Source organism: Seriola dumerili, unplaced genomic scaffold, assembly GCF_002260705.1.
Source record: "Seriola dumerili isolate Sdu_G_001 unplaced genomic scaffold, Sdu_1.0 BDQW01000665.1, whole genome shotgun sequence".
NCBI lineage: Eukaryota > Metazoa > Chordata > Actinopteri > Carangiformes > Carangidae > Seriola > Seriola dumerili.
Genome location: NW_019174920.1, coordinates 647,464 through 675,089, shown reverse-complemented (window position 1 = coordinate 675,089; position 27,626 = coordinate 647,464). Strand labels below are relative to the sequence as shown.

At 38.5% G+C, this 27,626-nt stretch overlaps 1 protein-coding gene across 1 annotated transcript; it reads right to left on the bottom strand.

Annotated features, from left to right (window-relative positions):
- Positions 1 to 2,416: 2,416 nt before the first annotated feature.
- Positions 2,417 to 14,789, bottom strand: LOC111236416 (inactive pancreatic lipase-related protein 1-like). Its single transcript, XM_022765132.1, has 13 exons — positions 14,752 to 14,789; positions 14,617 to 14,671; positions 12,952 to 13,103; positions 11,786 to 11,905; positions 11,562 to 11,696; positions 11,224 to 11,332; positions 10,086 to 10,205; positions 9,691 to 9,807; positions 7,968 to 8,086; positions 6,465 to 6,594; positions 5,447 to 5,561; positions 4,217 to 4,384; positions 2,417 to 2,546 (listed from the first exon to the last, which is right to left on the bottom strand). Exons 2-13 carry the CDS (start codon positions 14,669 to 14,671, stop codon positions 2,480 to 2,482), a joined length of 1,407 nt encoding a protein of 468 aa, XP_022620853.1. The 5' UTR covers positions 14,752 to 14,789; the 3' UTR covers positions 2,417 to 2,479.
- Positions 14,790 to 27,626: the final 12,837 nt, after the last annotated feature.

The window sequence follows — 27,626 nt, the reverse complement described above, 5'->3', positions numbered from 1 at the left end:
AGAATGTAACATGTTGGGTGACGTCCTTGTTGATGGACATTTGTTTCTTGCTTTTGCTCAAACTTTGCAACAATGAGCCTGTGAATTCTTCTTGACGACAGTACAATGCACCTTACCACCAGGGGTTAAGTTTGTTGTGCAAGCATTCCCCAGGGGAGCTATTTTTCTCTTGCCACCTACATCTATACCTCACTAATTCTGACCTGTCTATAAATGCTTTGTTAGTAACAATGCCACCCCCGAAGCTACAGGCTTAAAGATCAGAAAAAGAAGTGCTGTCATTTGCAAATTTCCTCTGACAAACGCACATAATTACAGGAATTAGCCCGCTATTTTGTCATTAGCCTTCACTTTCAATGAGCCAATAATGAAAAGAGAAACGAGTCAGAGACAAAGACAGATGTCTTTAGAGGATTTCAAGACACTTTCTACCCCACCTCTTGGCCCACACATTCAATTTTCTGTTTTATTAATATTATTAATGTAGTCAAGCTTGAAGCTTTGAAGCCAAGAGTTTTTTCTTCTGATTGGTATTGTGTGAGCACTGATGGCTCAGCTCAAGGGAAGTCAGAGTGATTTCAGATGCACTTTGTTAGTGCCATGATGAAAATGGCAGCTCGCCTTTTTAAAGCCGTATATTTACAAGCATGATTACGGGGTGTGTGTTCAAATAAATGAAGCCAAACAATGACACACAATCAGGACTTCATAAGCCAACGAAAGGCCACAGACAGATTAATAAGTGCTTTGCAGACACACACGCACACACACAAACTTGTTTTACTATCTCATACACGTACATGCAACAGCCCTTTGGAATTACAGATATATGTGACACATTAGACAAGATTTTGTCCAGGACCATTCCATATCCAAATGAGCAGGAGAAAGCAGTGCTCTCACCATGTAATTTACTGTTGATTTGTGTGTGCACAAATGGAGCCTGATGTCTTTCAACATTAATGAAGGTAACATTTATCCTCTCTCCCTGTCCTGACAGGCCCTGGCAGTGAGGAACAGTCGGTTTTGAAGAGAAGGACAAGAGAATTTAACGGTTGTGTGTGAAGTATCCCTCGTAGTTCAGCCTGTTCAAGTGACAGTAATAACACACACTACACAGTAGGGGGGACTTGTCAGAGATGGTTTTATGTGAATTTATGTGAATTCTCAGTCTCCTACATAGACTGATAAATAATGAGTGGAGATTATAAACTTGCACTTAAAGATCCTTTCCTTCATTTCATAGCAGCTCACAATTTTTTGCAGTGTTTGCACATTGTTAACTTGAGTGAGTGTAATTATTGTTTTCTGATTTGAAAACTGCATTATCCCACAATTTTCATCATAATAATATTATTAATCATAATCATATTTTCATCATAATTTTGGACTGTTGGTCACACAAGACAGTTGAATGATATGAATAATTGATTAATCAAATGTTGCAGCTTTAATCCACAGACGGGTGAATTAAAGGGAAAACCTGAATAAATGACTGGAGACACGCAACAAAAGTAATTACCATCCCGTCATGCTCTGTGGCATGTATGATTTTGTATCAAGATGGAAAGAGGAAAAGATGAAAGTCACTTTGAAAGAGGGTTCATTGGTGAAAGGTAGGAGCTTCAGTTGGAGGTGCTCATATACTGCTGGTGTTTCAGTGGGAACAGTGACTGAAGTGACATCTGCATTTAGATCTATGGGAAAGACATCAAGGGTCACACATCTGATGACTGTGATGCTCGTACATTACTGTAGTCCGATTTGAAAAACAGGAGAGCAGCTCTTCCTCAGGTGACTGACAATGTCAGTGCAGGACATGATCAGACCAAGTCAGCAACAGTAGTCTGATCCCAGCTACACACAAAGGGATATTATATTATATATATTTTGCTGCCATGGTTTGTCCCCTTAAAGGGAGGGGTCACCACGGATCAACACAAAGTTGCTGAGTGATCACCTTTATCCTTTAAACATGTCTCTTCTGATGGGAGGGGTCTCTCCAGGATGACAGTGTCTCCATCCCAAGGTTATAGGCGTCACTGAATCATCTGCTGTGACCTTCACAATCACATGATCTCAGTCCAGTTGAACTATGCAAGATGTTGGAGCAATGTGTTAGACAGAGCTCTCCACCACCATCATCAAAACACCACATGGGGGAATGTCTTTATGAAGAATGGTTCATCCTCCAGCAGAGTTCATAGACTTGAAGCAGTGAAGCTGCTCTGAAGACAGCATCTTACTGAGACACTTTATGTTGGTTTCTCTTTTTATTTGTATATCTTTTATCTTTTATGTGTACAGCTTGTACACACAGACAAAAAAGGTCTATTCACAATAACAGTGTTGCTGTGTAAAGTTGTCGATACAGTTTGTTAAATGCCTTTGGGATAATAAAAAATTGTAAATAAAATGTGTGTGAATGCAAAATCTTTATTGAAAGACCCTGAGTGACATGGTGATTATGATTAGGTTATTATTGGCATGGAAGCACAGACTGGACTGCATTCTCTGCCACATTGTTCGTTCCACAGAAGAAGAACCTGTGAAGGAAGAAAAGAAAAAAGAGACAGAGACATTACATAACAGAGTCTAAAGGAATATTTTGGTTGAAGTATTGTGTTAATCTCTTCTAATGTACTGATGTCAATATTGAAGAATAAATCTTATATTCACTGACTGTTTGTAATCTGTGTGGTTTGTTCCAGGAGAAGCTAAATCTTTCCACATCACTACATTTTATTCCTGTTGGTAGTTATGAAACAAAGTATCACAGGATAACACAGTAATGTTCAGGATGTACTGTACCATATCATCTCATCCCCAACCCCAACCCCCAGCAGCCTTTACCACTAGATGGCACTAGTGGCAGTCCCATGCTGCCCTCTAGTGGCTACAGCTGGTCCAAACACAGCCCAGCTCTGTCTACATTTTCCTTTAACCCCAAACTTCATGTAACTCTATTTGAATTTCTCACATAATGTTAACAGGGACTTCAACCTCTGTGTGCTCTGACTGACCCCAAACATCAGGAACACCACATACAGTCTATGTTTTGACTTTTTGGCAAACAAAATGGATTTATATTTGTTCATGTGTTGTCTATATAGCATTTAAAACACATAATATGTAAAACAAATATTTCCTCATTTGATGTATAACCAATTATTTTGTCATCATCAAATCTGCTAAATGTGATAATGTAGTAATGTGGCAAAGGGAAGAGTTTCCACTTTAAAAGTTTTCTACATATTTGGTTTCAAAGAGGAGAAGAAAAATATGTTTAAAGGGAAAAAAGTTTTTTCATTTAATTTTCATTCACTGTTACTTTTATAGATTTTAAGTGGAGACTAGAACTCCCAACGGTGAAAGGGCTCATTGAAAATATTTCCCCATGCCCATCCTGTGATTCCTCATGCAACCACTTGGAGATGTATTGCAAATATCAGCTTGGTTCTCTGGAGACAAATGATACATGATATAATTCAATGGGGAATGTAGACAGACAGGGGGGCAGAGAGAAAAATTTTTTGAAAAGTTGGGAAGTTCAGAGTGAGAAATGAACACCTTTCACTGATTAAATAGTTGTATAATAATAAATAATAATATTATTATATTTTTACTTAAGTCTATAGATTGTTTACCTGCAGTTTTTTGGGTGAGAATTCCATTAAATCCGTAATAATAAAAGTTGCTGATTTAATTACCATCATCGGTATTATGTATATATATTCGCATCATTTTTACTCAAAATTATTCACTATTTTCAATTGTGACTTTTATAATTACTGCTTGTTTTGATATAAACTGTAATGTTTGCATTTCTCTGTTCCTTTGGGAGAAAAAAATTATCACAAAAAACATATATTTCCACTTACAGTATAAATGCACTTTCAACAATCTATAAATTTTTCTCCATTAAAGGGAAATAGCTCTTTTCATGGACAAGAACAATTTGTTAAACATTTTATCTCTATAGACCTCAGCTTTCACTTCCCTCAGTAAGTCTGTTTTCTGTTGACTCATTACGACCAGGATCAGTTATTTACAAATTATCTCTAATTTCATTGGGAAACACATAATAAATGTAGTTTCTAATCAGAACATTTTGTACGTATTTAACATTATGCTTAATTTTCACTCTTCTAACATCTCACATGCAGGTGTGCAGAAAACCACCTGGCACTCATCTTCACAGAAAAGACAAACTTACATCTTCTTGTCCCTTCCTCTCTGCAGCTCCACTTTAGCTGCTCCGTACTTGGGTTTCAATGGGTTCAAGATGTGATTGTTCCACCGGAACTTCACCTCCATCACATCACCCACGTCCACCTCAGCATCAACCAGCATCTCATAGGTCTTTCCAGGCACCAGAATACCCCTAGAGAAATGTCCCCACAGATCACACTTTAACACACTTCATCAAATGTAGGAGCACATTCATTTAAAAAAAAATGACATTATAACCTGAGCTTCATTACTGTAACAGAGATATGTGGTGATGTGATTTTAACTCATCTTTACTTATCTAGCACTTTTCAAAATCTGTGTAATAAAATCAATTAAATGAATAGATTTCAAAGAGAATAATAACAGATAAAACAATTAAAACAATCAGATGTATAAAAACAGCACAAAGTAACTTTAAGAGAAATAAAACACTTTAAGGAAAGGTAAAAGAAGAAAAAACTCAAAATTAAAAGTAAGTTTTTAAGAAGAGACTTAAAAGAGATCACAGATTCTGCTAACCTGTATACACACATAATATACAGTAACAATCTAACTCCTCTCTCCTATGTGATCAGCCTCTCCAGCAGACCACATGTGAGCAGATTTCATTGTCATGTTATGCAGTTTTTTGTCTGGTTTGTGTATCACTCTCCGCTGACCAGGCCCGAGGATCAGGTAACTGTCTGCTGTCTGATCACAGATCTGTTCAGTTTCAGATACTGACTGATGGTGTCATGTCTGCAGTCAATGGTCTACCCTTCATCTCCTCCCCTACAGCATCTCTGCCTGATGTGCCAGGAGCAGAGGCTTTAGGTATTGTTGCAGTTTACTAGTAGCCACTAGATGGCCCTCCAGAAAATCTTACACTGTGTGGGAAGGCATACTGAGAAGTACAGCATGATCTACTCCACCCATGCATATTTCTGCTGCACCAGGTGTGGTGAGTGGTGAATGGTAATCCCAAACTCCAGCCTCATAATGTCCCGGTTTTCTACAGTGTTTGGAGTGAGAATGCATTTAAAAAACATCTTTTTCCTCAAGGACTGAGGGTCGACAACCCTAAGATGGCACCATTCATTTTTCAGTGCAACCTTTTGATCACATTTGACAGTAAGAGGCACAGACTTAACAAAGGAGATGTGCCCTCTTCAGTGACATCACACAGACTAAAACCCCATAGTGAGCTCCACAGAACAGTGCATGACATTCTTACACATAGAGCTGGTACTCCTTGGTGCTGTCACTGTGTCCAGCTAGTGCCACATACATTAATCCTGGGTTAGGCCAGCGCGGACCATCCAGGGTCACTGTCACTCTGTAGCTGTAACCTAGAAATGGGAAGAAATAGGCAGCCGTCACATTATTTCACTGTAGTTCTGGTGTAGTGTTATAACATCTTGATACATCAGTGAGGGTTATCAAAGAACACAGGAGAAAATATTGCTAGACAGTTTTTACATATTTTTGCAGTGAAACCTTGAAACAAATGAATCTTTTCTACTAATTTTTTTCCAGGTTTTATATATATTGCATCTACATGGTCCACTGCTTCCAGGAAACACCTTTGTACTTCAAAAGCTTGTACTATTGATCTCTCACCAGTTCTGCATTTACATACAACCAAAAAGCATTTGAAGTGGATGCATAACAACCTTTGACAGTATCCAAACACACTTGAGTACTGAGTGCAAAGTTTAGCTTGCTTTAGGCAATGACCAATGACAAATTGTTTCCCCTTGGGGCTTACTGTAGCTGTCTTCATCCATTATTAAGATCATGATTATTGATGATTATTCATACTTGTATATAGCCAACAACTTGATATTTTGGAAATATAATGAAGCGTAAATTGCTTTTGTTACTCATTAACCCAGCAGGTCATGTTAGCATGCACTGCACTCTTGTGGTCTAAAAATGTGAAATTACTTTTAATAATAATAAATATAATAATGCTTAAAAACCTTTAAAACCTAAAGCTTTAAAGTTTAACTTGGAGGCAAGATAAAACTTAAACTTCCTGGCATCATCTTAAGAGGTGAACTGTTCATGACATTAGAAAAAGTGCCTACGTTTTCAGGGATGACAATGTATTTTAGACTTTACCCATATTCACCTGAAGGGATTTTTTCTGAGCCTATTGGAGAATTGTTCCAGCCCATATAGCCGTAATGATGTGAAAAAGTTTCAATATGTTGGTCACACTGTTATTTTTGCCAGGGCAGGATACTTACGGGCAAAAGGCTTTGAACTGCCTGTGTTCAGGAAGTACTTTGTCTTTGAACTGCCATCAGTCACAGTGAACCTGTCGGCAGAGTGGCCCATCAGAGGACATTGGCTGTTTGTACATGGGAAACACTTTCCCTGTGAAGACAAGGACATGGCCAAGTGTGAAGATCTTCTCCTGTCAATGAACAGTCAGGGAAAAGTGACAACCCTAAAAGACTTTTCCTCCTGTGGTCCTCCAAAATGTTGCAGATTGCCACGTTATAAATATGGCTGTGCAGTAAGTTACTGTGTGGGAACAGACTGACTTTGTGGCTGTCAGCTATGGCTGCAGGAATAACACCAGAAAGTGTTTATGAGGTGAATGACAAGGAGGTGCTGTCATCTCTCAACAGGGACATAGTCATATGAGGTCATGCTTGGCACTCCCTGGACCTTTTTTGATCGGGACATGTGTCTAGAGCAGGGATAAACTGTCATTAACACCAACAGCTGCAGATACAAGCCCTCCCCACGGAGGACATGAGGGAAGCCCAGTTACATCGCCCCCTCTGCTGCAACAAAATCCAATTTTGCCAAACTGACTTCAAAACTAAAGAAATGGTTCATAGCCATATCAGTATCATACAGCAGCAACAGGTGGCAATCCCATACACATGCTGAGGGGTTGGAGATATTGGCCTCTTTTCCAGCACCCCCCTGTCTGAGCCCATTTGATAGCCCTGAGTCACTTTTTAAAATGAGTACTTATCCCTACCCCAGATCCCTTATCTGTGACCCCTACCACCAGAAGCTTCTCTGGGGCCTTTAGAGCTGCAAATGACACTACAATACATTTTTACAAATCCACCTAACTCTTCATATATATGACTGCAAAAGAAGTATATCTCATTCTGCACTAACTACTCCAAGTTCATTTCATGACTTGGTGGCAAAAATATTTGACTTCTTCTATAATCCATACAGAAATGTAATGTATAATGTATATATAATATAATAAATGTATAATGTACATACATTATTATTTGCAGACTGCATTTATCTGACAGATTGAGTTAGCCTGCTATACTTTGCAGATAGAGATAAGAGATAAGAGTTTACATAAATTAGCTCCACTTCAACCAGTCACTTAACAAAGCTGCTTATGTGTCAATGCACATGATTTGATAAGATTATGTAACAATAATATAAGTATATCCTGTACTGTATACAACAATTTCACAATCTGAAAGGTGCTTTTGTATTTACCAGAGGTAAAAAAGCCAAATGTCTGGCTTCCACATTTTCTTAGTGCTACTTTTACTCAAGTTAAGGATTTGAATAGTTCTTCCTCCAAGGATAATGCCAGGCAAAATGTAAAGGAAGACAATCACAATACTAAGACACTGCATATTCAACACTGATTATTAATGACAGTATCTCTTTTCTTTTTTCTTTTAAAGTAAGCTCAGAAGCTCCTCAGCATTTAGATATTTATAAACTCACAGAGTCATCAAAAACCAAAGACTTACAACAGCAAAACTGTTCTCATCAGAGCAGGGAAATCCCACAAAGCCTTGGGGTTTAACGATGCTCTCACTGTAGTACTGGTAGGCTCGGACATGGTTGCAGGCATCAAACTTCACAGTACCTGGGAAAAGGTTGGATCAGGTGATGACAGGGAAGAGAAGTGAGAGGGAGGGTGAAGTCAGGAGGAATAAGAGAAGAGAGGTGAATGCTTATTCAGGTCTTGAATCTCAGCTGACGGGTCAGAGAGAAGCTGTCAGCTGGAGGGGAGAATTATATTATATTATATATTAACTACAAGGATACTAAATCACTAGAGCTGGTTAGAGACAGAGATAGAGAGAGGTCATGGCTTCTGTTGTTTTCTCTTCCAGTACAGGGCAAACACCAGGCGCTCCAAGAACTCCAGCTATGCAGCCCTGGCTCCCACTCTCCCTCTCTTATCTATAGGATCAAAAGTGGCATATTCAGCTGTGCCAACACCCCCCCCACCCCCACCCCTGACCCAGGCATGGCACCAATGCTGCCACTTGAGCCTTGCTACTCACCAGCACATTTCAAAAGAAGGCCGTCGTCATTCATTTTAGAAAATATTTGCTCAGATGGGACCAGCAGGAATAACTCTGCCGGGGGTTTCTTTACGATTTTTCCGTTGGGACAACTCCAATATTCCACAGTGGGGGTCTGCATTGTAAGTTGCATGGTTGAAAAAATAGGATGTATGACTCATTGTGTCATGTATAGGAGGAGTGGCTGGGATGAAGCCTGCAGACTTGAGAACACTTGATTTGTAGTGTGGAGCAGAATGATCAAAGGTCATGTCATATGCCTCTGAGTTTATTTTATTCTCATGAGAGAAACTATGGATCTTAACAACAGAGGGGATTTAGACCAACCAGATTAAATCATTTGAAATTTTATTGTGAATGACTGTTTAATTGACCCTGATGTTTCTTGTATTATGTTTAATGAACTGCCTTGTACATTGCCTACAATAAGGTTTGCAGATTAATTTGCTGACACCGAACAATAACCATCTTAGATGTCAGATGTCTGGTGACACTGTTAATTCTTATGAAGCCGAACCAGCAAAATAATGCAATTCCCATAAACACCATGAGGGGCCCCCATTGCTTTTGGGTAACCCTGCAAACCAAAAGATATTGCATAAATAGAGACTCATGGATGAAGATGAGATAAGATTTACCTGGCCACCAACATAGATCATGTAGTATAAAAACGTTGCACTTCCTTCACTTGCAAAAGCAGTGCCACTAAACATAATCAAGACACCAACTTGTAGCATATACATGTATTCTCCAAGGAGAGAGTGCTACTGGATGGGGATGTGAGGCTGCTGTTGCGACTGAAAATTGTTCTAATTGGGTTTTTTTTCCATAACAATGTGACTCAAATATAATGTTTTCAAGTCATTAGACTCTAATTCTAATGTGAAGGAGAGAAAGCTGCTCTCAGTATCTCTGCAGTTTGTCAGTACAGATCCAGAACACATGGACATAAACGGTAAAATAATCAGAAGTCTGGAGCCTATACAAGTTTTATTGAAATTGCAATTAGACACAACAATGGACAGAAATCCAAACAACTACCTTGACTGAGTGTGAAGTTGATCTTTGATTGGGTGGCAGAAAAAGTGGGACTATAACAAAATCATTTTCAGTGTCATTGCATTTAAATTAAAAGTTTGTACGTCTCTGTTGATCTCACCTTCCCAGATAGCATCCAGGTCAGAGGGCTTGCCTTTGTTGGCAGAGCAGCCGGGCATCCGTCCTCCTCCATTGGGATAAAAGTCAATGTGGCCCACAGATTGTGACATGCCCAGACCTGAGAGGATTGAAACAGAGATCACTTATTGTACAGAGCTGCACCTCAGTTATTTATTTAATCTATTCTAACTCTATTAGGCAGTTTAATTGAAACTGACTGGAACTGTTTTAATAGCACAGAACATTATTTTTCACTTTGTTCTTTAAGTACTGTCAAATTCTAAAACTAATACAAATTACAGGTACAATAAACTAACATGGGGTTAGAAAGTACAGTGAAGATACTGAATACTTCCCATCTTGATCTTATTCCTTGTGAGCAACAGTGATATGTACCAAGTTTGGAGTCAAAAGGAAGTCCATCTGTGTGAATGACATCAACAAAGGCAGCATCGCTGGGGTCCAGACGCACAGAGGCATCAGTGTCCTGGAAGTAAGGCTCAGCTGGGTCCAGTCCTGCAGAGAGTGAATGGCATTAAATCACAGAAACATTTATCTGTCTGTACCCGTTTGCCAAAATAAACCTGCGGTGTGGGACAGGGATGATAAAACATGAGAATTTAAAATGAACAAAATCTGTCTTCAGACCAGAAGATGATGTGAAACTCTGCACAGCCATCAGTGAGTGGAGCACATCACAGTTCAAATTACTATGTGCACAAATGTGTGATTGCACTGTATTCACCCATTATTCTAATGGAATATATGTTTTAATAGAAACATGAGCCAACTGAAAACTGATTTAGCTTGTGTTGCTTTTAGCCTATGAATTATATTTGTTGGTGTTGCTGTATCAACAAACTTTCTCTTGTGATCATCTGACAGAGATCATTTGATCTTATAAATACAGACTATGATACAATACAAAACAATACTCTTTTGATCACAGATCTTCAAAGGTTTAAAGGAATCTAAAGGAATCTATAATGAAATTTCTATAGTGTCAGTCAGTGTCAGGCTAGTAATCACATTCAATTCAATCTAATATTAGATATTAGTTAAAATTGAGTTTCACAAAATGAAATAATTCATAAACTCCTGATGTATATTTAATGTAGCTAAACATCCAGACAAACTCTTCATGAGTCAGGAAGCTCCTTATTGACAGTTTTCCCGTATGACTGGTGAAAATGAATGAGTGAAACTGTAATAACAAAAATAGAAAAGATTTGAATGAAAGCCATTGATTTGGATGGTCTGGAAAAAGCGTAAGACATGGAGCCTTCACCATGTGCATGTCTGTTCTCAGTGTAACCTTTTTTACTATTGTGTTTCCTGTTCCACTATACACTGCATATCTCTTTCAACATATTAAAATAGTCAGTCATTAGTTCAGTGCAAACCAGTGTGACACTGAATGTAGTATGAGCAACTACCACAAGTAATGTACGTTAACCTTCTCTTACTAACTTGAACGAGAGGGCCAAACATCAGCTAACAGACCATCATCAGGTGTGTGCTGCAGCAGGTTTACCTGTGATACGTGTGAGGCCAGTGATCCTGCTCCCAGCGTCTCCTGCAGCGTGAGCTCCGAGGCTGTGTCCGATAATATGGAACTTACTGGCATTCTGCTTGTAGTTGGCCTGTGTTATGCAACATGTATATTTAAGTCAAAGATAATGTATCTTCCACCCTGTCATACATCAAACATACAGAATGTCATGTACTGCTGTGTGTAGATGGGAATATCCTCTCAATTTCCAGTTGTGTCTGTCTGTGTCCTGTCCACCCTGTCTGCTGGTGTGATGTGAAGTTTAGTGTGACCTAAACCTACAGTACGCTGGAGTCAGACAGTAAACGGGCTGGATTTACCATGAGGAATGTGATCATGGATGCCACCTGGGCAGCCACCACCCTGACGTTATTGGCAGCTTGAGCATACTGAGACTTCACACCTTTCTTCCACTCCACAGCAATACAGTTGACATTCTCCCGCGTCAGCATCACCTATACAGAGCAACAGGTTAGTCAACACAGCTTTCATCAAACTGTCATCGTGGGTTCTTTGTTCTAGAATGTACAATGTGTCTTCCTACCTTACACATCTCCTGTGGCCAGTCCTCATCTCTACTTTCCAGATAACCAGGAATGATGAAGCGAGTCTTCCTCAGCCCATTGTAGTTTGAGGCCTGGATGGTTTGATCAGGCTTGATCTCCTGACGGTTTCAATAGCAAAGCATTAATGAACACACAGAGAGCTTAAAGAATAGGTTCACATTTTTCACATCTGTCTTATGCCAATATATTTATATATCAAAGGAATGAATAAGTGATGAGGGACAGACAGGTTATTATTTATTGGAAATGAACAAAATATTAATAATAAAAATATTAAATAACAACTGTAGTTAATATTAATATTTCCTTGGGGCACCATCCTAAAGAGGGACACAATAGCCAATACAGATTCACTCTAAATATAATGCTGGATGTACTACAAATATGTGGGTGAAGAGTCCTGTGCTGTGCTATGCTATGTTAGGCCCAGTTAATGTTACCCAGTCCATGGAAGGAGAGAGGTCCTCTCTGCTGCTCTGTTTAAATCCAGAGAGCTGCAGTTTCCTGGTTGGTACAGGCCAGTCTAGCCATGTGGCTTCTGTGTCTCTTACACAGTTAGATGCTCGACAAACAGCTGGCAGACTTTGTTCCATAGCCGCTGGCACTAAATTAAATGTGTCCACTCTTGATTAGATAGAGTGCAGTACAGCAGTCTGCTCCAAGGCCAGCACAGAAGAGTAGCAACAGAGCTACCATGTTCCAGAGAGCCCTGCTCCTGCTGCCAGGGGTGAGCCAGAGAGACAGAATGGGACACAGTTGGGTTTGTTGACCTGGTGCCACACAGTGACCAAAAGTAGCTGCAAACAGGGCACATGGGTGGGTTTCACATCCAGGTGTGAAAAAATGAAGGATTCTGGGGAACTGAGTTTAATTGACCCTCTTTTGTCTATGGAACAAGAGAACATGTGGTCTCATCCACCATCTTGAATAGATGGCCCAACAAAATACTTCTAAAGTTCAGCTGAAGTTAATATGAGCCTTCAGCCTATTCAGCATTAGAAAAATAAAATTGCGGTCTTTGTTTAGAACTAAATTCCCTCTTTGTGTCACTACCCTTCTGCCATAGCTCAGGAAGGAAACACTGTCTACTGAAGGAACAAAATACAATTTATCAGAATAGATAATTAAATCTACCACTCCTTACCTGGTAATAGCGGTTACTCTGGGTGAAGAGGAGGAAGCGGGTGCCAATCTCCTCGGGGTTCCAGGGTAGGACAGAGGTTGGTCTCTGGAGAGTGCCCCCCCAGGGAGCCAGGTCATTAAAGCAGCCCAACCCATCAAAACAGACCTCGGCCGCTGCAGACATGGAGAACACACCACTCAGACAAATCCTCACATGCAGTTTTGATATCATATACTGGCAACTCAAATATAATATATCGTCCTTTTGAAGCTTCCTGGGCTGAAAATTTTCTATGAAAGAAACAACAGCTGAAGGTTATAGATAGCTTATCTTGGTGATAGGAGAAGTTTTCTACTGCCAAGGTTACACTGTAAACCTAGCAAATACATGTTAACCATTTTATTTGTCCAGGCTGCAAATGTGCACGCACAGATCTTTTGGTGAGGACTCAAAATGATTTGTACTGTTTTTTACTTCTATCTGAAGTGAATTCAGTTTTGTCATCAAATTAATAAAAAATCAGATCACAATGGATGTGATGTTGTTTGATTGATTGCATATTTATACTAGAACTGGACCTCATTGACTTAGTATAAGTACATTTTACATTCACACTAGATCCTCGTTTTAAGTCTGACCTTGGTTTTTACATTTAGGATATGACTTTTACATGGAACATGAGAAAGGTCAAAGGTCACAACTTTGACACTTACATGTTAAATCTCATCATTCACATCCTTGTTTACACAATTGTATGATCCACATTCAGCAGATCCATATCTATCATGTATCTGTATCAACTGAGTAAACTCAGAACACCCAGTGTGGTGTCTGGGCTCTCCACTCTTCAATGTTAGACTTTTATCATCAAATAGTTTATTGTAGGGCTGCACAATAAGCAAAAAGAATCATACTGTGATTATCTTATAATGATAATAATGTTTTATATGGAAATTGCAATATGTACTCCTTTACATCTGGAGAATATCATTTGTAGGTCTCTGTAACACCACAACACTGATGGTTCTAACAATGCCCAACAATGTGACACATTTTACCTTTATTAGAAAAACTGCAGCTCCTGTGATTTGTATATTGCGATTTCAATCATATTTTGATTAATTGTGCAGCCCGTAGTTTATTTTTTTTATTGGACTGACTAAGTAAGAGTTTCTATCTCACTACTCCAGCTGGCACAAAACATAACTGGAATACTCCATAAATGTGATCATAACTGTGGACTCAGTAGAAAGACCTCAATCTGAACTACCACTAATACAACCTTTGGATCAGTTCCCAAACAGGTACTTTAAGTGAAACAGTTACATCATCTAAAAGTAGCATAAGTAACAATAAAATTAAGCACTTATTAGTTTATTAGAAATATGGTTATCGGCCTACTGGTGCTGAATGTGTAAAAATAATGCATAAACATTTAGAATATTTGCACATGGTTGTACTGTGCAGCCATAAAGGGCATAGAGTCTTAGGTCTGAATATTTCACTCAGTGTAAACCTCATATTATTGAAATGAAGAGCTGATATACAACATATTATACCATCAGTCACAAATCACTTTGCTTTCAATTAGCCTGAAATTAAAACTGAAAAAATATACAAGCTTAGCAAATATAATGTTCATGTAGTTTGTCATTTCAATAAAACTGACTCCAAGAGTCAACTCACCGTATGATGTTGCAGCGAGGAAGCCGAACAGACCCAAACACCACATCTGTAACATCTGTTGAACAAGTTCCATGAGGAATTTTGGTTGTGGAGACATGAAACAAAGATATGAATGGACTCATGCTGTGTACTCACTGTGAGGTCAGACCAGAAGGTACTGAACAAACCCTCTACTCTCTTAAATACTCTGGCCACATGCCTGTCTGCTCACGTAGGAGTGGGAAACACACAGGTGATAGACACGACATGCCAGGTCAGAAACAGGTCACTTATTAGCTACATGTGTGATTCATACAATCTTGATGTGTGTCATTTAGACTTTGGACAGATGTGTTGATCTGGAAAAATACATGTGTTTTCCCAGGTAGGGATATCACGATTCACCATTATTCAGAGCAGCATGAATATAATCACCACACAGAAACAATACAAACTGTGACAACATGAGTCAGAGTTGTGATATAGACAGGTGTTCATTCTCTTAAAATGTCATACATCAGCATAGAAAGGACTGAAAACTGACACTGAATGTTTTGTCATATTGTCAGATAATGGCTAATTCACAATGTGTTAATTTTACTGTGTAAATAATGTTCTTGTTGAAAAAAGACATGAAACATCAGACTTAGCAGGCTTGTTTTGTTGATTGAAGATTGGTTCTCAGAAAAGTTTTATATAAATATTTATATATTGTTTATTGTGTTTTATTTGTGATTTTCTTGGCTTCCAAATTTGCAGTGTTACAGCAGAAAAGTGACAGCACATCAAAAGAAATTACTGTGAAATGTCAGTACAGAGTACTTAAAAAAAGATGAATTACATAATAATATAATATGTACATTTAGAGATTAAATATAACAAAACACAAGACATTAGCAGCGGATAAGTGATATTGCACGAGTTGAATTAATGCACATGATGAATTATTTTGATTTAGATTTGTCGGTCTTTGGTGTGTGTGTGTGTGTGTGTGTGTGTGTGTGTGTGTGTGTGTGTGTGTGTGTGTGTGTATGGTCTACTGTGTGCAGTTTTTGTTGTAAAGTCTAACATCAGCAGGAAGGAAAGACCTGTGGTATCGCTCCTTCACACACCATGGGTGCAGCAGCCTGTAGCTGAAGGAGCTGCTCAGTGCTGTCAGAGTGTCCTGCATGGGGTGGGAGATGTTTTCCATCAGGGATGAAAGCTTAGCCACCATCCTCCTGTCGCCCACTACCTCCACTTGGTCAAGTTTTGGTGCAAAACAACTGAGCACCTGTGACAGTGGAATTAGTATAAAATAGTCACACATGTGTATCAGTAAATTTGAGGTCACAGAGAAAAGATGCTCTAGGAGTTGCACACTTGTTTTTTCCTCTTCCACAAACACAACAGTTACACCATCTTAAATTCTTCAGTGCAGGTGCACAAATCCTGTTTTACAAATCACATTTTTGCTCCAGTTGCTGCAGTGAATGTGGTGCACATTCACACACCCGTATCAAATAATGTGAAGTCATGGACAAAATTTGCAATTTTTTTTTTTTGGATGTTTTTTATTGCACAAACACAAGTCAATAACTACAACTGCTTGAATCTTCCACTAGAGTCTCAAATGGCATATATATATATATATATATATATAGTATATGTCCAATAGATGGCATTGGAGAGCGAGTGAATGAAGCTTTGCCTGGTCTTTTATGTTACTATCACTGTCTTGTTTAAATGCAGACTTCATTTGCATTGATTCATGGTTCGGGAGAGATCCTTGTTAATATTGAAACAGTTCACAGTGATTTCAGACAAAACATGTTTATTTACATTTAACCAAGACCAGAATCTTTGTTTGTTTTGTTTTTTCTTTTTTGCAGAACCCTAACCACATATGGGACTGAGGATGCAAAGTCTTTGTACAACTGTCGCTCATATTGATACAGGCAGTGCATTGCCACCACAGCAGAGCCTGATTGACACATGTTGACATGCTGTTGTTTACTACACTACTACACTTTAATATTGCATATCTATACTTCCAAGTATCCATGTGTACATGTCTAAATGTTACAGTAATCAGTGTAAAGGCCATGTAGTTGGAGCAATAGTTTCTGTAAATGGAGGGTTTTATATGTATTCTGACAATATTTTGATTTTCATGAATATTTCTCAGCCACAGTGACATAAATGGAAAATGCAGCCCTACAGGCTGTCATAGAATTTATTCTAAAGCTGATGTATTACTATGTCACTCCGTGTGTAGCAGCTTCAGACCTGTCTCCTGCCAGAACACCAGCAGCTGAGAAACGCTGAGCCAAATCAGACCGGTCAGATTGGGTAAACAGTCTGGTGGGGGCCAATCTTTGCTATAGGATGCCATGAGAGTGTTGGTGTTTTCTCTGTGAAGTGTGTTGGGATTGGACCTGGGTTAATCCCATGTGAAAACAGCCCTGCATGCACTCTGCTCTCCTGGGCTCCTGGATAAATACCGGCCAATTAGAGGTGTCTGGGATAGGTTTTAAACAAAAGCTGCTGCTGCAGCCAGTGTGTGTGTGTGTGTGTGTGTGTGTGTGTGTGTGTGTGTGTGTGTGTGTGTGTGTGTGTGTGTCAAGCGTGATCCTGTATATTGTATTCCTCCTTACAATGGAGAAAAACAATTGAAAACCAATGAATGATACACATGTTCTTTCTTCACAATCAACCCACACTATAGTTCATTTTGGCTCAGTCCCACACACACCGTCCTGCTGCCCTAGATACTCACTACACCTTTGTTTCCCAAACTCACTGTCAGACATCACCCACCACTTCATTTGAACTAACTTCAAACTGGGTGTTATATGATACTATTAATTATATATAAGTGGGCATTGTTCTGTGATCCTGGTATGGTCAGTCTGTTTCTCTTTTCTTTCAGAAGGTTTTTATTTGTGATATTACTATTACAATTATTATGTGTTATTGACACACTCAAGAAAATCATGTCATAAAAAACAATGGATGTGTGACATAGTTCAAGATGAAAATATAGGAATTAATGATTGTAATAAGAAATGGAATTGGCCCTTGTTATAAGAACTTTACTTACAGTTTTTAATGATTGCTTACACTCAAAAATGTAATCCTCAGCCTTAAAAACACAAGCATGTACAGATCAATATACTCTGTATTATTATTATCATTTCACTTTTTTGCCATATCATTATTTTCATTTTTTTTCAAATGAGCTGTGCTGCTCCACAATGTTTCCATGTTCACTGGGGTAACAGTCTGCCCAACAAAAACACACTTTCCTCCCATTTGAGTAACCTTTGTTAAAAACCACAGTGACCAGCTGCTTTTTAAAAAATGAAACTATATATTTGTGAGTTGTTTTAAAGATTTACTTTAGTAGGAATGGTCGTAGGACTAAAAGCCACAGACAGGATTTGTTAACAATAAATAATATAACACTGGTCTTATCCTCATTTTTATGGCTTTTATGACAATATGATAAATATGAATGAATTCAAATATATTGGAATAAACCTAAAAGCTAGGGAGTAAACACATGATGAATTGCAGTGTTTTTTGTTTTTTTATTATGATATCATGGACAGCAGACCAAGACCTACAGAACATCTGAAATAGTAAATGTTCAAAAGCATGACAATGAAAATATTGTCCCTGTAAAGTGTAGGAGTTGGTTTCCCACGTGTAATAGAAGAAAGCAGGCTGTCACCACTGTGTGTGCGTGTGTTTGTGTGTATACCTGTTGTACAGACTCTCAAACACAACTTCAATCTGTGCGTGTAGCATGCATGTTGGAGTCCATTATTAGGATGGTGGGGGAGTCCTAAGGCAAACAGGAAATTACATGCAAGACAGCACAAGCTGAAGGGGCTGTGGATGAGGACAGAAAAGCTCAGTAGGTTGGGTCTGCACTGCAGTGGCTTACAGCAGGAATGTTAAGCCTCCTAATGTATTACAGTTGGAGGAAGAGCAGGACCACAGGCTGAAGCAGGCTCAAGAAAGAAGAAAGAAACGAAGGTGAGAGTGGAGAGGAAAAAATATAGAGTGAAGAGGAGAAAGATAAAAGTACACAACAGAAGTGTGTGTGTGTGTGTGTGTGTGTGTGTGTGTGTGTGTGTGTGTGTGTGTGGTCCAAACACCCTGGGGAAAATGAGGCACTCTGCACACACCCATCACTGTCTCTATTATGACTCTGCTTCAGCTTCAAACGGACATGTTGCTTTGTTGTGAACCAGAAGCTTTAAAAGCAGGTGTGTGCACCCAAATTACACAAAATATGTTCCTGCTCACCTCCACTGGTACCTTTTCATGCAGAGGCCTCCACCATGATAAAATGGAGCTGAATGTAATTGAAAAGCAACATTAAAGTAACAGTTAAACATTTTTGGAAAAATGCTTATTTGCTTTCTTTTCCACATATATATCTCATGTGTTAATACAGAGCTAAGCATAAAAAGTGGAAGCAGGTGGAAACAGCACAACACCTCTAAACCTCACTAGGTAACATGATGTATAACAACTGGTGTGTTGGAACTATTTCTTGGTGAACAACAGCTCATGACCATGAGCAGGGAGTGTGTGAGGTTGCCAGATATAGTACCGTCATGTCTGTAGAGCAACCAAAACCTGTGCTTATACATATCTAGTGGCTACTTGCACCATAATTGGAGAAGCTGCACAGCTGTGCTAGTTGGGAGATACACTGTTCCTTCTAAGACTGCGTGAAACACAGTAAGATCTGAATGATGAAGAGTGATGGATACTCATCACTGTTGAAATCAGCAGCAATGATTTCATCAACATTTTGAACAGAACATTTACAGAGCATAGTTTTAGATCAGAAACACCACTGCTGATATCAGTCTTCATACGTCTTCCCTACTGTTACTGATAAAAATAATAATAAGGCATTGTTCTGGATTAAACCCCAACAGGTGTGCTGTCAGCTGCATGCTGTGGTTGACTGTTTAGCTTCCCACACCTGCTCTGAGGTGAAGGGCATTGTATAAATCACTGATGTGATACTGTCTATACATCAATCTCTCAATGAAGGTTACTTCCTTCAGTCCTTCTGAAAACATGTTTCCTGTTTTCTACCAACACTCATCACTGATCTGTCCTAACAATGGCCACAGTCATTTCCTAATGTCAGGCAGGTAGTTTTATAGCAAATTACCTGTTTAAAGGCCTAGTTTAACAGTCTAAAGGCCATGGTCAAAAGCAAATGGAGCAAGTCCATTTAGGACATGTCCAAATCCACTTTTGCCAGATAATGCCTGCACCATGCAAAACGGTTGCAATTAGTCTCTTAACTATTCATGGGAGTTTGTTGGGCATAACATGCAATAAACCAATCAGAGCGCCATCTCTTTAAAGTTTTTTTTATGATTGCTTACACACAAAAATCAAAAATAATTCACAGACTTTGAAACTCAACACACAAAGAGCAAAATGTCACCCCAGACTTGCACAACTGTACGCACATTCTCGGCCTCACACTTTTTGCAAAACACTACACACAGTGTTTTGCAAAACATCAATCACACTTCTACATTAGACACATCATTCAAAACTGAAAGCCTTTGTGTGCTAATTGCTAAACACTGCCACTGAAACACCACACTCAGTTATCAATCATTTGAACTCAGGATGCACATGTGAAGACATATGTAAACAATCAGATCACACAGAAATCACAGCTTGATCACCATAGATACAAGTCAGGTTTGCTCTTTGGTGACCAACAATGGAGGACAATTTTGGAAAGAATTAGAGGAAGAGGTGTTCAAGTAAGAGGAGGAAGAGCAAGAGGAGAAGGAGCAAGAGGAGAAAGAGGCACACCAGAAAGAGGAAGAGGTGAAGGAGGAAGAGGAGCAAGAGGACACAGAGGACAGGGAGTGGTGAGAGGACGGGTCAGAGGAAATAGGACAATTCTTACAGATGAGATCAGAGACAGGCTAGACAGTAACTGCAATACTGTATAGGCCTACTGTATTTTACAGTACAGTATGTTCATGTCATCTTCAATTCAGTATTGAGAATAAAGAGATTTTGTTTCTCCATTGCATTTGTGTTCATATTTACAGCATGCTACCAATGAGAAATATCAAAAACCTACAGTAATAGTGTTTTTATACTTAGCATATATCATTAGAAAAGTAGAAATGTGAAAACAGTTTTAGATTTATCACAGTGGTGTGTAGTTGGCAGTGGAAAGATCTATATATTTGGTGTTTGTATGTAAAGTTTGGAAGCTAAAATATCATTTTTAGAAGAGTTTATATAGTTTTTGATGTAGTGCTTGCTTTTGCAAGAGATGTAAGATGTTTTGTATTTTGTGTATATGGTTTTGGTTTGTGTATGTGGAGCTTTGACAAACAGGGCCCTAGTTTCAGGAACTATGTTTTTGCACTATTGAAAAACTATAAAAGGCAGGTGTGCCTGCACCTTGATGGGTTGCTATTACAACAGGAGATGGATCTGTGCAGAGTAAACTGCTCAAAGTGAAAACCTGCGATCGGACTATCAAGTGCAGGATTCCACCAAACAGGGTCAATACATGCTTTTACACTTTCTTTAAATTTTAATAATAAACGCTAAGCGCAGGGTGGTAGGGACTCATAAAACACAATGCACTACTAAAGATGACTGAGTGGGGATTGGGAGGCCTGAAAAGGTCAAATCTTGTACGGTAAATGGACTGACCTCATATAGAGCTTTTCTAGCTTTATCAACCAATCAAAGCGCATTGCACTGGAAGCCACATTCATCCATTCACACATATTCATACAGTGCTTTTCAACAACAGGCACACACCAATACATTTGGGGCAATGTGGGGTTCAGTATTTTGCCAAAGGACACTTGGACATGTGAACAGGAAGAGCTAGGAATCAAACCTGCTCTACCCTCTGAGCCACAGCCACCACTTATTCCCTTAAAAAGTGAAGATTAGAAAAAGGGTCAAAAATGAAAACAGAATCACATCTTTTTTTTCATTCCTCTCTGTTAATCATCTTTTTTCTTGTGACCCTTTAGTGTTTCCACACCAGACTAAACTTCCCACCTGTGACCTGTATAAAAAGCAGTTAAAACTAGACCTCAACCAGGTGCAACAGTAAAATGCTGCTGAGGCATTGTTATAATAGTCTATTATAGTCTAAAACATCATACATTCCAGGCCATCGGGCCTGGAGGTCTTTAACTTCTCGCCAACTTCCTCAGGCACTTTTTCCTCTGCTGAATATCTCAGCTTTGTCATCACAGTAAAACCTGTTCCTAAAAAAAGAACCTTCTTCTCTTGATTTTACTTTGAATTTATTGTGCTTGTATTTTAGTGTATTTTTTATCCAATGTCCATTTCATTGTTTTTATTTTATGTGTATTTTACTGTTTTTATCCAGTTTTATTTATGATGATCATTGGTTCAGAAGTGCCAAGAGGATTAATTTGTTTATCTTATCTTCACATCTATGAAACTTTCTCTAAATCAGTGCTCATAATTAACTCCTGAGATTTATCCCACTTTCAATAGGTTGAGCAAACAGCTCATAAAAAGTATCACCAAAAGTCACTTTGTTTAGTTAATAACTTTGAAAAGCTGGTATCAGCCAGTTCTAATTTTTGATAATCTCTTACCAGGAACAAACGAAGAGCTGCTGAATTACTCTGCATTTTCAACAGTAGGCTAATTACCACAAAGGTGTTTTCTGCTTCAGTCCTAATTATATTTATCACACTCCTCGCTTTCATGTAGTCCACCTCCTCCGAGACAATAATCTACCATATCAGTGAGGAATAATGACATGCAAATAGACTGTACCCTCTCTTCAAATTCTAATTGCACTCCTTATGTAACAGGTAGATTCATTGGCACAGATCAGTGCACTGACCCTGTGGCTGTGAAACACCCAATAGTTTTTAATAAGACACTATTAGAACAAGAGGAATCCTACATAATCAGTTTTTGAGTTAAATCACTCAAATTGAATTAATAATCCATGTATTGTAACTGCAGGGATTAAAACTGTATGTTTTTACAATTCTTTCTTTAATGGCTTAATATTAATAGAAAATACGGACCATAACATTTATGTGTGATGCTAAATTAATGTCTATGAGACATGAAAATGTTGGTGCATTAATGTGAAACACTTCATACCACATTTCAAACAGCATGTAAAATCTCCCTCCATGTCAGTTCAAACACATGTAAATGTGAACTGTTTTCACACTAATCTGCTGTTTACTGTAGAGGTGACAGTTACACACAGAGCCAATTGCACAGAAGCATGTTACTTATAGGTTTTGGGCTTGGTGTTGATGTGACAACGTCTGTGTCAAGGTCTAAGCAACAAATAAAAACTGTGGTATTTTAATCTCATGTTGGAGCTATGCAAAGACAAACTGAAATGATCCACATCCACACCATATCATGTGGGTGCAGTGATGCAGTGCATCACTCCATGTGTTCTGAACAGTCAATGAAAACAACTCAGAGAAATATCAGGGGAAAGGCATTAAGCCAGAAACAGACAGGTTCAGTCTCTAGCTGCTGCAGGTGAGGTTTTAAACCATGTCGACAAACACTCACTCACTTTGTTTTCCAAGAGTGAATTGTACAGATTGAAGTCTGAAGTCAGGATTCAGTCAGCCTAGCTTAGCATCAAGACTGGAAGCAGAGGCAAAAGTTAGCCTAGCTCTGTCCAGAGTGGGAAATACACCAACCAACACTCTGAAGCTTTGGTTGTTTAATTCACTCAGAAATGATTGTTTTATTTATTCTAGTGGGAGCTACAAAGTCCAGAGCACAACATGTGCATTCATCCACAGCTTAAAATAGTCCCCAACAAATGCACGCCTCCTGTTCGAGGAACAATTAATAAAAGCAATAATGTTAATAGGGAAATTACTTGGCCTTTTTTGAAAAAAAAATGAAACCAACTTTTTAAACTATATAGTTTTTAAACAGAGAACTGAAGACAGGATGGGGAAGGCAGAAAGTGTTGAGCGCAAACTATTGGATTTTGTCTCTTGATAAGATTTGTTAAAAAAAGCAAATAAATATTGTCCTTTAATATAGAATATTAATATTGATATGAAATATAAACGAAACACAAAATTAATGAAAAATTGTATTAGACTGTATTGGCCTTACTCAGATATGCATACTTATGCGGCTTATATCAAAATATTTTTTCAGTAATTACAGGTTACTTTTACCTGAATTAGATACAGATGTAGATCATTTATAAATAACCTGAATATCATGCATCCACACTCAAAGTCATTGAGTTGATGCTTTGACAATTAGACAATTGAACAGCGCATTCAGTAAACTGTGGTTTACAATGACAGGCATCTCAGATTTTATAGACCTTGAAACAGCATGTCATTTTATAGAGCTGGTGTAACATTTATTAATGGCTCATATATCTTTCTTATGACGAGACAAGATATGAGCACCATGCAGGGCTGAGTGCCGTCCATAGAGATTACTGCCTTACTTTAGCTATAGCTGTTATAATATGCCTAATTGTTATATCAACATGTGTTTCTATGTGTAGGTTTTCATGTTTGTGTGTATGTGTGTGTATTATTTTTAAAACTGTTGAAAAACTACACTTATGCATAAGTTATCACATTATACAATTCATTTTTTTATACTCATTGCTTTTTCAAATATAATGACATAATGACATCATGCTACATAATTTTGATAAACTAAAGTGCATATTAAAATTGTTCATACATATAAAGAAAGAAACAGACGAGCACTAATGAGCTAATTAAAACAACATGGTGTCCCATAGAAGAATGTATGTTCCCTCACAGATCTCCACCTCTAATTCCTCCAGCCGCTCTCTGCTGGCCTCCTCTCTTCTCTACTCTCTGAGGTAATCGTTAGAACATCCTCGGGTTTGGTATTTTTTCCAGACCACGGTCTGTGCTCTGTAGTTGTGTAGTGTGAGTAAACAAAAGGGACTGGCAGATATCTCCCCTCCAGTGGAATATTGATTCTTTAGTGTGGTGTGGCAGTGAGGAGCACACACTGTGACCGCTTCACCTCACTCCACAAAACAGGTCTGTGTCAGGGCTACCAGGAGAATAGCTGCTGTCAGATCAGCTCTGCATTGCTCTCTGTATTGATGAGGGTTATTTGATATCACAGTATACATACATTTATGTCTGATGAAGTCCTAGCACATTTTATCTAAAGCCTGAAAACATTTGAACTGGAATTTCTCGGCTACTGATCAAGACTGATATATACATTTGCTAATACATGGGATGGGATTGGCCATTTTTCATTATTCAGATTTCTGGTGAACTACAGACTCCACACAAGCCAGCATCAATATTATTAGTCAAATGGCAATCGTGTATCCTTGAGCTGCAAATTTAGACAGGACTGAAATAATCCTGACAAAATTCAAAGAGAATGTTTAACTGATTATGTCAAACTCAACAGCAGAGAAAAGTGACTTCTTCTGCTACATGATGTTATTTATTTAAATTCCTCTCAGTCACATACAGAGGCTCTTACCTGTGACTTCTCCACACCTCTGTGTTTTCCCTGTGGTTTAGGTCACATGTCATCTCCGGTCCTCTCTGTCCCCTGCAGGTATGAGCTCCACTGTGGCCACTTATCCTGGTCCTCTGCTTGGTTCCTGTCTTTCCTCTTTTTCCTCCTCTTTTCCTCCTCTCAGTTGATTTGAACGTTCACATTCACACATTTAAAATTACATCTGTGTGGTTCCTAGTGAGAAGCTATTTATGCTTTTTTCATGTGTTACTAGTGGTTACACAAATAATCCTAACTCCAAGATCTTTAGCTGAGGCTCAGCTGTTGCATTAATTTAAAAAGACAAACATATGTCATAGGTGTTTGGGTAAACCATCCACTTACTAAAAGTTAATCCACACCCTCCATCCAATCACAATCAAGAGTAGTCTGTATGAGTAGCAGCAGAACAGGAGGGCTCATTCAGTGATAACAGGACCACAGCTGCTGCAGATGACACTAAATGATTTTTTTTTTTTTTTTTTTGTAAATGTGCAGGTTTTATTCACTTTGAAAAAATTTAACATTATAAAGTTCAAACTTATACATTTTAGGCTGATTTAATATTTTTAGAGTTGCTTTTATTTCTCATCCAGTCCTGGTGATGTGGACTCTTTATTTTGTAATCTCATAATAATTTCTTAGAAAGTCTGCTGGAGAGAACTCTGTAATTATGTATTAAATATATAAAAAATAGGGACCAAGTTATTAGATCATGATATTTTAGTTAATGCAGACGGTTTTGACTTTTTCTATGAAAACAAATCTGTTTTTTTGTAATCTGCCTTTTCACTATGGGACCTGTTGTTTTGACAACTCCAGCTCCTCTTACTTTCCATTCAGTAATAACAAAGCTGGAACCAGAGTCAGATTCTGTAAAACGAAGCTCTGTGTTATTATTGGCCTCACATTTTAATTTGGAGCTTGTAAATGGACCTTGTGTTATCATATTGTTTTGCTAATAGACAGGTTCAAATGAATATTAACAGCTCGCCTACTGTTTGTTGTCAGTTTAGCCTACTTTTAAGAAAATATGAGTTGACTTGTTTTGTTTTCTCTCTTTCTTTTTGTCCTCTTTCAAACAGTGACATTTTTTTTCTTTAATAAAAAAGTGTTTAAAACATACTTGATGGGCAGTATTAGACTGGTTTAAGCAGTATTTGAATTGTGTGGTAGAGTTAGCAGCAGAATTTAAATGTTGTGATTAAAAATGTGACTTTGTAGAATTTATTTAAGAGTGTAGAAAAAAAGCAGCAGTGGAAATGTCAGAATAATAAACAGTTGCCGGGGCTGATGGGAATTGATGAGCTGCTAACCCCTCATTTGTGGCTCTGCTGGGACACCTCGCTCCTTGAGGCCCTTATGTAATCCTGGTGCAGCCTCAGCCGCAGACTTGTGTGAATTCCTGCTGTGTCACTGGATCGCCTGCAGTTACCACTCGGAGTGTAGGTCAAACATATCAGTGAGCAGCTATTGGGAACATCTATATCTCCCAACCTCTATCCCTCCAACCTACTACTCTCATTCACCGTTGCGTAAGTGTTGCCATGGAAGTGAGTCAGGGTTTCCATGGCGCTGTGCTCATTGTTGTGAGAACATCATGTTTTGGCCCGTGTCATACCGGCTAATGTCATAGGCTAGATTAGAGATATGGAAGGACATGAACTGTTCAATGTAAGTCCATGTGTAGTTCATAAAAACGGATCCTTTAATTGGTTCTTTAATGAGACAAAGCAGGCAACACCAAGAAAAAAAAGCTTGATTTCTCTTTTAACAACTGCACTCTTACATACAATTTTTACATCATGGACTCCCTTTGTATAACACCACACAAATCTATATACTTAATGGCTTTTTAGATTTACTTGAAAATCTTGCTGATATTCTGGTATGTGTATGTGTTAATTGTTGTTTTTTGTGTTAAACCACTTGAGGGTGTGTTTACTTTCCAGTATTGCCCTCCTCTCACCTAGCCAAGCTGACCTTTGACCTGTAACCTTCTAAGGGGTGAGGAATTCACAACAAAATTTAAAGCTCCTAATGGATGTGTTCATAGTACATCGACATAGGGCCCTTGTTTTTGAAGAACATGCTTTTCTCATCTTTAAAGTACTACATTTTCATATATTTTTTGTCACATACAAAACAGAAAAATTCCATTATATACATCCTCCATGTCTCTCGCATTTTAACCACAGGTCCCTTTTCCTGTGACAGTAGCAAAGATCACATTTGATGTTTTTGGGCCAACATGTTGACCACCAGTCCAGGTGAAGATTCCATGTATATTTACCCTTGTTTTCTACTTTAACTCTAATCATGCAGTAAAAGAAGGAAAAAATGATAATGGATAATAATCTTTATAAATCCTTTGAAGCAGTCAGTCAGTTCAGTGACAGTCTCACACATGGGAGAGTTCCTTTGAAGTAGTGGTGGTCCATCTGGGCATGTCTATCTGCTGC

What these genes read in the sequence shown, in the direction of transcription:
- LOC111236416 (XM_022765132.1), bottom strand. Translation starts at nt 14,671, where the DNA reads ATGTTACAGATGTGGTGTTTGGGTCTGTTCGGCTTCCTCGCTGCAACA. An exon ending in GGCCACAGGAGATGTGTAAG is followed by an intron (nt 11,697 to 11,785) that starts GTAGGAAGACAC and finishes TGCTCTGTATAG; the next exon opens with GTGATGCTGACGCGGGAGAA. An exon ending in CCATGATCACATTCCTCATG is followed by an intron (nt 11,333 to 11,561) that starts GTAAATCCAGCC and finishes TGCATAACACAG; the next exon opens with GCCAACTACAAGCAGAATGC.